The sequence below is a fragment of the Fibroporia radiculosa genome (assembly GCF_000313525.1).
Source record: "Fibroporia radiculosa TFFH 294 genomic supercontigs, scaffold58734, whole genome shotgun sequence".
NCBI classification, from domain to species: Eukaryota; Fungi; Basidiomycota; class Agaricomycetes; order Polyporales; family Fibroporiaceae; genus Fibroporia; species Fibroporia radiculosa.
The window spans coordinates 1-10308 of NW_012133117.1; the positions used below are offsets into that span (position 1 = coordinate 1).

General features: G+C 49.0%; 2 protein-coding genes across 2 annotated transcripts; both read right to left on the reverse strand.

Moving 5' to 3' along the window:
* Positions 1–84: 84 nt before the first annotated feature.
* FIBRA_09510 (uncharacterized protein) lies at positions 85–739 on the reverse strand (the record flags this gene model as incomplete). Its single annotated transcript, XM_012321802.1, has 3 exons — positions 85–287; positions 340–431; positions 486–739. The coding sequence occupies 3 exons, from the start codon at positions 737–739 to the stop codon at positions 85–87; spliced, it is 549 nt and encodes a 182-aa protein (XP_012177192.1).
* Positions 740–6731: 5992 nt separating this feature from the next.
* Positions 6732–7127, reverse strand: FIBRA_09511 (uncharacterized protein; the record flags this gene model as incomplete). The annotated part of the gene is made up of 2 exons (XM_012321803.1): positions 6732–6797; positions 6858–7127. 2 exons carry the CDS (start codon positions 7125–7127, stop codon positions 6732–6734), a joined length of 336 nt encoding a protein of 111 aa, XP_012177193.1.
* Between the last annotated feature and the right edge of the window lie 3181 nt (positions 7128–10308).

The window sequence follows — 10308 nt, forward strand, 5'->3', positions numbered from 1 at the left end:
ATGATGGGACTGAATCCAGATAGCTTTGCCAGCTGGATGACTGTTGCGGCGGGATTAATCAGCGACGGGACGAACGATGATTTCCTACCACACACCAAATTGGCCAACGGAACTGGCTACCCCGAACACGACGATTGGCTTTCCTCGATAAAGACCGCGACCGCCTTCCTCCCAGGGTGGGAATAGTCCAGCACCTCCGACCTTGCTGTAGAGCCCTATTGCTGCTGTCGTGATACCCAGAGGAATCGAAGCTGCCTCTTCGAATGAGAGCAGAGCGAGTCGGGAATCTACACAGCAGCGAAGGATCGTTAAGACTATCGCTCCAGTGGATTCTCGCACATCGACGGACCTTGGCTGTTAGGTTGGCAGTCGCGAGCGCGTACTGTTGGAATGATGCGCCCTCCGATACGTTGAAAGTGGCTTCAGTGATGCTGGAGTATGGTCCGTCAGTTGATTGGATCCACTACTTGTACATACTAACGTACACGCGGTCGCCGACCTCAAAGTTCGTCACGCCTTCTCCGAGCTCTTCGACTGTGCCTGAGAGGTCCTCGCCAAGGATCGTTGGGTACTTGTCAATCATGATGTCAAGGGCATGTCGTATCCAATCGGCAGGATTGAGAGCGGTGGCATGGATCTTAACGAGAAGCTTCCCTGGACCGGGCTTTCTAATGGGAGCCACCCCTACCGTGAATGCCCCTTTAGCGGTGGTCAAGTAAAGAGCTTTCGGTGCGGACATGATGGAGCGTTATGATATTTTCAAACGTCCGCAAGCTGCTTATATACCCCGGCTAGTGCCTCTGCTATGGGAGACTGTTATGGACTTTGGCTGCGCTCGCTAGGAGACTAGAGCTGAGATGACAAACATATGTTTGTACCCACATGAGGTCCGCCAGCGATGGGTGGCATCAATCACGCTGCGTTGATAGAAGGTGCGCGTCATCCTTTTCGGACACTTGGATCGTACTGAATTAGGACAAACCAGGTCCGGTCTCACTCTAGATCTTCTATAGCGAAGGTGCATGTCCACTTTACGGCTGTAGCATTATAGTTGATTCTGAGACTCTAAGCGAGCTAGCATTTTCCCAGTGACTCAATGCTATAGCTCAGTAATAATGGGCTTGGTTGTCAATTTACTTATGACGTTCATGATCGCAGCTAATGGGAATGTACGTAGTGGTTGCCACCATCTCGCCACCATCTCCAAACGCTGAGCTGAAATTGTTTATCGTAGCAGTGCCGGATCCGGATCTGAGTAATAGGTCGAGTATATATAAGTGAAATGCACATACTGTGACCATTCAGTCTAGTGTCCTGAAGCTAAAGCTTCCAACATGGCAAGATGCGCTGAGTGGTGCCTATCTGTGCATGTAGAGGCGGCATGCGTTGTGTGACATTTCTGTCCCAATTTGCCCCTAATTATTGAGCTCAGATTTTACCATAAAACCCGACTGCAGCATGTCAATGATACCTGACTGTGGTATGTGGCCCACCGTCGAGAGGGACATGCTCCTCCCATCCTGGACAAGGCATCTCCATTATAGCTGACAATAGCACATACGGCCCTGCTACCGCCAGTCGCACCTCCGAGGCTATGTTCTAGCATTCCTTCCCTATCGTCCTTCCTGTAAGTCCAGCGACCATAACCTACTCCCATTCCGTCTCTCACCCATTTATGATACATCAACTTCAATAAACACATTGTTGATAGCGAACCACTGCGCAAAATGAACATGCATCAGAAGCGATCCAGGAACTGTATTTCTCACCCTACACTCCTTTCTGCTAATTGTCGGATTCGCATACGAGATCATGTGTGCCACTTCGCATCGCTGCGTACCCTAACCAACAATGCTACTGTTACACTAGCATCGATCCGTACGACATTCAAAATTGAAACTAATCTTATGCTCTTACCGTCTATTACATCCTTCTCCTTGGAGTGTCCAACGACCAGCCACCGCTCGCGATTCAACGGACTCTGACTTGGCCTCTGCTTCAGAGGTGCACCACTAGGCTATCATCTCAGCTCGATCCCCCGCCGAGGTTCTCAGGCTAGCACTGACCGCATAGTTGACTTCCTCGCTTTGTGTTACTGTGGCCACCGGTTACGACCACTGCTGGGCGATTTCAGAGCATAAAGATCTCGGCGAGCGGTGGCAGTCGCATCGGCAGCTTCATTTCTCAGTCTACGGAGAAATTTTGCGCGACGACTTAGCTGACGAAGGAGAGAAACAGTAAAACGTTCGCGGAGTTTAGGGAGAAGGCCGCTGTGCTCGATGCGTGGTCGGCTACCTGCTGATGTGATGTAACATGCACGTCGTGTTTCCCCTCGCCTCCTCTCGTCCCATCCGTATGCTCCTCTTTTGGAGTGTTCTGACATGGACTCGCGTTCTCGCTCACACATTCTCGTCGTCGGGATATTCAGTGCATGAGCGGCGCACGCACGCGTTCTCTTCAGAACCTTTTAGGCCACTGATGCGGGTATAACAAGATATCATCTACATCTCACTGGATCCACGTGCGAGGCCCTGTCATCACTGACTCAGAGCTGCTGATCGAGCAGCTACCCAGTGCGACCGGTGTCTTTGGTGCTGGAGAGAGAACAGCTGGTAGACAGCGGATAGGACGGTGAAGGGGCGGATGTTAGGATAGCTTGGCTGTGGTTGACACGTCACATAGCGAAGCGTCCATATCGGCCATTTCTGCATTTTCACGACGTAGTGCGGGGATGGCTCCTCTTCGCCCTCCGTCTCTGCATATCATTCAATCATCTCGACATGGACTACCAGGTCTCGGCCTAGTATTACGGAAGAAGTTCTCGGATATGTCACAAAAACTCCTCCAATGACAGAAGGTGGCCCAAAAACACGGACATTGGTCACCCACCGCGCGCCGGGACGTCCACATTGCAAGCGCAGCGTTGGAAAACTTGACATCCAAGCGGTGCGTCCGTTTATTATTTTTTTCAGACGCGTTGGATGACTCTTACAGACACGCAGCCTTCTGTGGCTTCTTATCAAACAGGGCGGGAGGTGATGAACGAGTGTCTGATCTGACCAGTTGATATTTACTAGAAATGCAAGCGCACTTCGGGAAACGTAATATCGAAGTGCCATCAGAATCATCACCGAGGTCCTTGAGAGGCGACTCGGACACGGTCAATCGGAAATAGGCACTTGGCTCACCGCTGTAGGCTCGTCCACGTCTCTCTCCTTCGTTTTGTCACTACGTCCACCGCCTCAAACACAGCGTATCCACTTCTCTTTGAAATTGTGCGAATTGGATGCGGCGTGCGTGGCGGCTGACGAGGATTGTAGACGCGCGTGGCTACACATGTCCCACATACACCGTGGCACACAACCGTCTATGGGGGGAGCGGGGGGGCCAAGACACACTCGCGTTGAAGGAGAGGTTGCTGTCAATCCGTCGGTTTATCGCAAGTGTGCCCGCTCAGGACATTTTGGGGAAGCCTATGCTGTCGGCCAGTGCATGACGCACGACGGATGGCAGGCCCTACCAGGCTTCTTGGGAGAGTCATCCAATCACACGAGCGCACCGATCTGGATGCCCAGAGTCTGTGCGGCCTGTGGCATGGACGTGGCAGAGCCACGTCTCTGACGCGGGCGGTCGTCGATGTTATGCAGTGGCGCGTTCCAGCTGGGGCGTAAGAGCCTACACGAGAGGCGACACGAGCGGCGGGTGAATGGGGCGGGGCAAGCACGGGGCTTGTGGACGGTCGTCGCAGGCCAGCGGCGCGATCGGCTCCTGCGTGCCGAGTGCAACTCGATTGGCCAGATTGAGGAGACACGACGATCGACTGATCGAGTGGGAGAGGATCTGGCAGAGGGAGATTCGGCAAGGAACCAGAAGAGGCCCCGTCGCCCTTCACACAACCCGAGTCCACTGCTCACTTTGATTACGTCAGTACCCCAGTTACGTGCCACCAATGCAATGGCATGTCCTATGACGAGCCCTGCCTTGACTCCACTGCCAACTGTGCTGATGCCCCATGGGATGTATCGACCTCCCCTAGTTTACACGACACACATCAGCCTCCCCTTCCCGTGGGTATACTGCCTAGCACATAAGTACCTCAAGGCGGCCAGCGCATCCGTTTCGCCCGCCCCGTGCCCCTTCGCGGACCTCCCCTCCAACTCCCATGACTTCCTCGGCGCCCGCCTCATCCTCATCGCTGATACCCCGCCCCACATCCTTCAATGGCCATACATGCTCGCGCATCTAGCACATCCAGCGTGCGTAAAGAGCGCGCGCTCAGGTGTCTGTTTTTACTCTAGATTTGCATACATGCATATATGCGTATGTCAACATCGGGACCCGTACCGGCTTTGCGGTCAGACTTAAGGACTCCAACTCGATGAGACTTGCGTTCTGACAGCTATAGACGAACGTACGCTCTCCAAATCAGAGACTTCAGTAAATGGAGCCTGCATGAAACACCATACTGTGGTAGAGGGAACTGGAGCGCCCTGGCGGGGGCACGGTAGATGAAAAGAGGCGAATCGGTTGGTAAAAGAGGCATATTCGTCAGAGGCCGAATCAGATCTAGGCAGAGGGACTCTCACCAGTTCATACAATAGCCATACCCGCGCGTCCTCTGTTAGCGGTTGTGTTAGAGCGTTGTCCGCTCGTGCTCACTGTGTAGTTCGAGGACACCGCGTCGGGGTCTCTGCATCGGGCTTCTGCATCAGCGTCAACGTGAGCTAGCTACGGATTGGATCAAGGCTACGACTATAGAAATCAATAACTGTTGTACCTAGTTTCGTGAGACTAGTCCCGCTCCTCTCATTTTGCTCTGTCGAATGGCTGGGGCCATGCGACTGTCCGCGGATGTGGGCCGGCGATGCGGCAGCCCCGCGCACGATGCGTTGCTCATGACGAGTTCCTTAGCAAATGGTGAGAGTCGTGGGGGACAAGGTGACAGAGGGAAGAACAACCAGGGACGAGCGTCCAGAGAATAAGTAGGTCATCGCGGAACCGCTGGGCACTCCCTCCGCCAGAGATCCGGATCGTACTATCCGCTGCCAAGTCCTGGGAACCATCATTATATATCATGCATCGAGCGTGAAGTCCTACTGGGGGTCTGCACATGTGTAAGGGGTATGCTCGGACCACGTTGTGGTTGCTCCGGCCATGCAGTGTGATCTGAATATTCGGAGTGCATTCAAGCGAGGAAGAATCGCTGGATGAGATCTTCAGATCTTGGCTCGAGGTGTCCATAGCGCGTCGATTCTTCACTTTAAAAGGGAATGGCGGAGATGGTAGAGAAATGGAAGCCAGACAGCGAGGCGCCGAGTGTGCCTCCTTCGGCATCGACCGGCGGACACGCGCAATGCATCCCGGGCCAAGCTTGGACATAAGTCTTCTACAACAATTCCCCGACACCTTGACTCTGAGTGATCAACGCCGTTGAATGCGATGAATTCCGCAGGTAAGAAAGCCATCTTCTCGTCCAAGCCGCTAAGGCGGTTTACACACAGCTCGTCTGCCGATGGGGCGAATGTGACGCGGACTCCCCATGGCTATATGTCGTTTGGAGATGGATGTAGCAACGAGTCGGCACTCGTCCTGTTCTCTACATGTCTTTGGAAACCTGTGTGAAAGGTATGCATGTTTGAATACCCCGATGTAACGCGATGTTGTTTCTACCAGGCGTCCAGATGACAGTACGCCGGGCGGGGCGATCAAACGAAAGCGAAAGTGTAGCCCGAGAGGAGTCGCTGCGTAAGGGAGGCAAATAGTGGCACTAGACTTACCATCCGTGCAGTGTCGACGGCCTCCGCCAGCGTGTAGGCAGGCCCTAGCAGTGGGATCAAGAAGAGGCGGCGGCGATGCAGAGATTTTCGCTGTTGACGCCGCGCCAGATCCTCTGCGTATGTTCTCGTCATATCCCCCTCGAATACTCCGCGTTGTCCTCACAGCATCACAGTCTCGCAGTGCTCTGTTCCGTCGCTCAAAGTTCGTTGTCGACAGCATCAACGACACTACCTGCCATCCTCATCTATCATTTCGAGGGCCGGATCTCCTACAATCCTGTGTCCCGGCGTAGTATTTCCATCAAGATCGAAGCTTCAAAACCTGTGGCAATTTTGAGATGGGATGGGTTCCTGGGCTTCTCCGAAGGACGTGAGATGTGTTGCTCGGACTAGCCAACGTGATGACGCAGAGCGGTAGGTGCAGCATTTCCTCGGTAAAACTTTTCGAATGCACCCATCCCCATATTGTGTACAGCGATGAATCGACTCGCGCGCGATAATATGCGTTTTTTCAACTCGGACGGCTTCCCCCTCGGGCGAAAGTTGAGTGTGATCCAAGCCTCGGATTGCGATGTTTCGGGAGTGTATGCCCCGGGGTTGGAACTTGGCGATAAGTATGCACAGTCGAATCTTGCTCCTTCCCCACACGTTGCTGATCTCAATCGTGGCTCTAGCTGCGGGAATTCAAGCAGACTCCTGTTCTCCGCGACGACTCATGGTGCTCTACCAATTTCTATGGTCGGTGCGCACGTTCATGCATCTCATCTTCCTGCAGGCATTCGTGCTCTTTTGAAACGCGCGATGAGCTGCAACAGTACCGAGAGAATAACAGTCAATATTCCCACGAATTACAAGTTATAGTAAATTGTCTACTTGTCCGGTTCCTTATCCATCTATAGCTACTTCGCGAACCGACGTCATGATTGCACTGCTCAAGCTTCGTTATCCTGTCCCTCAACCAGACCGCCTACATTCAACAATCTCAAGAGTGGATACATTGCCGGTGAACGTGCCTTCATTCTGTACGTATACAAGCGGTTACTTAACCATCAGGGCCCATCAGAAACTCTTGCTACTCACCATTCCATCTCTCTGTTTTCCCTTGCCAAGATCTATCAGCTCAATTTCCTCGTTAAGTACTGGACTATCATGAGTTGGCTCAGATGAGCTGTCTTCATCCTTGTGATCCATGACTGAAAGTGAACCATCATCGAGAGGTCCACCCAAATCTCCAACAAGGCTGGATGCAAAGTGCAAGCTCATCATCTGCATGTACAGACCTTCAGAATTATACTGAGAAGAAGTGTTTGATGTGTGTGCAGACTTGGAGGCAACTCGAAGGTTGAGCATAAAACGTGAGATGAGGATATAAGGCACACTAACAGAACAGATGAAATGTGGCCACTTAGAATAGGCTTCAAGTCAGATTATATAGAGCACTCACATGTTCACAAATGAAGCTGTGTAATTGAACAAAACCTACAAGCATTGAAATCAGATATAATAGGGTGAGTAAGATCTATAAATATTTACAAATGAATTTTCACTCTGATCTATGAATATCAGCCCTGAGATCTGTAGTGCAAGATCTGTTCTGTATGAAGTAATCATTTCACTAATGTTGAACAATGCTAAAAGCAACAAGTAGCCTTACAAAAAATAAGCTGTTCCTGTGCAATTCCTTAGGTCAAAAAAGCATACTTGATCATTTGCTAGAAACTCACCATCTCTGAAGATAATCAATATTATAGATTGCTTGAAACTATGATATACAGATACCAAGCCTGGTTGGAATGTATGCTTCCAGGTAATCACAATAACAATCATGTTAGAGATGAAGGCTGATACTGCAGATAAAAGAGATACTTTAAATAGATTAATATCATGATGAATTTGACAAGATAATATAGCACACTTACATCTATTGAATCAAGAAATATTAGCACTCATCTCATGTGCACACACCCAAACACTTACCCAAAGAAAACAGAGTCTGTTACATTGGTATTTATCCAACATGCCATCATGGCATCCATTGCAAGAACATAAGAAGATGAATTTAGATAGATATACTGCTTCTACATAAGATGTCATTGATATTCTGAGAGAAATTATGACACACCATATTTATAGCCACAGGCACAATCCCAAATCCAAGAACAAACAATGTGGACCATAAATTAAACCCACTTATGGCATATGTTCTCAGAGCAGCAAATACTGCACACACTATATTAAAAAATATCCAGAGCTAAAGTAGACGCAAGACAAACCTGCTGAGATGATCAATGCTACCATTTCCAACACAGATGTCAGAATGTAGATGGCTTTACAACTAATCTTATTACTGCAGTGTCACAGTCTGAAATAATACAGCCAAACCTCTACTCCATGTAAAATAAGTTTTTGCAGAAGAAGAAGAATATAATGAGACAACTCACCAAATGAGCAGTCACAGGAATATAAGCCATTATATTCAGTACAACATTGAATAAGAGCAGGTATCTGTTGAGGAAGAATATAACTGTGGCCCAAGAAGCAGGACATGACCAGAACAGATCAACTTCAAGGGAGAAGGAGAGCATGTAGTCATAGACAACGAGAGCTACCATGCTAATACTTCATAAACGCGTGAGATGCACATGTAAAGTGACACACCAGAGGACGCATAGATGCAGATACTGCCCAGATAGCTTGTGAGAGATCGTAAGTTACGAGTATCTTCTCGCGTAGTCGTGGTGGTAGACAACTCACGTTGCATCGACTATAAGTGCTAGAGTTGGGACAAAGGACATATCGATGGAAGTCTCACGTACGATACGATGGACGAGAGGGAGCTAAGCAACGAACAACTGAAAAAAGGGACCCGTATTATATACCACTGTGGTACGAAAGACGCCTACTGGATGCATCCTGGTATGCATGGAATTCGATCTGGGTGGTTTGGAAGAATGTTGGCGGAATAAGTACTTCCATTATAGATGTCATTGCGATAATGAAAGCAATAGCAACATAATAGAGAGAAATTTTGAGTGTAACCCTTGCGCAATTGGCCTACAATGAACGTTCTTCGTCATGGTGCCAGCCTACACTGTTACGAAGAGTACGATAAGCATGAGAGATGAGAACAAGACGATTTGCGCGACCCTGTCAGATGCGCTTAACACTCGTCTGGAAGACTGGCATGTATGTATCGACCGCAAAGACACAGCGGAATCGTATCACATGGATCCTTGGCCTCCCTAAGATCGACTTGCCAGTGATCAAAACAACGTCTGACCACAGTGGCATAGAGTGCAATACGGAGATACGTTAACCAAACGAATTACATATCGCGGACAGAGTGGTCTCACTATATCTAGGACGAACATACTCATGGAAGACAGGGGCGTTCGAACGTTGCATGTGGTTGTAAAGGAGGCAGACCAGTGATCCTGAGTCCTCTCAAGTCCTTCGGCCCTTGCGGTTCTGTGAGTCATTGGAAATACAGCCACTAGAGACCCGCTGGTGTCAATGAATTTCGGTTTCGGGCCGGGCAGTGTGAAAGGACATTGGTGATGCCGGCGTTTCTATCACAGCTACGACGGTGAGATGAAGACCATCGTGATAAGCAATAAATTTGGTCATGAGCTTATACATCCACAAGGTTGTGTATTGCTAAGCACAGTGGATGGTACAGCTAGCCGTCCTTCATGAATATAATTCACCTTGACTATACCATCAACAGATCTATGTGTGTAGGCCCAAACATATACTGAGATGCTACTAAGAGATGTCAGCAAAATTGTGAAGTCAATAATTGGTGTGTGAGCACTGATACAGGTAAAATTGATGTTTCTGAGATAATTGGAGACATTATACATCCTTTGGCATCCATGAGATATGTCTTGAAGGCCAGTACACATGAATCAATCACATTGTGCAGTTGATTGGTGTAGGGGGCACTGGAGATGTTAAACAAATAGTGAGACACATCTATGAGTTCTTTATACAGAGCTGCTACAAACAGTTCATGGACACTGTAGATTAGTTGATCTGATCTGATCTATATCTTATCTAGACACACAATTGTTTATCTGATGTATCTGATAAACCAGATATAGTTATAAATCTAGACTGAGTCTAGTAGATTCCAGACAAAGTCTGGAAGAGAGTCTGGCTGGACCTAGCTGCATCTATTGTTCTACAATTTCAGCAGATATGACACATTCTTTTGATGTCCATTGTCAGCTCCCTGGAGATTACTACCCCATTAGGCAGCTGACTCATAATTAGTGTATGGCACCACTTTAGATTTATTATCTAATTGTTTGTACATGTAGTGTTCTCCCTGTGTATATAAACCCCCAGGTGTTAAGGGACCTAACAACTGAGGATCAGGAGTTCAACTTACAACTTGATACTGATACATGTAAGGCTGACACGTTATACTTGTACTAGACTTGTAAACTGAGCCAATGTAGCTAACAGTGGTTTGAGAACATATACTGGTTGAAGCAGAGCTTCAGACTAAGACTTGAATAGACAACTG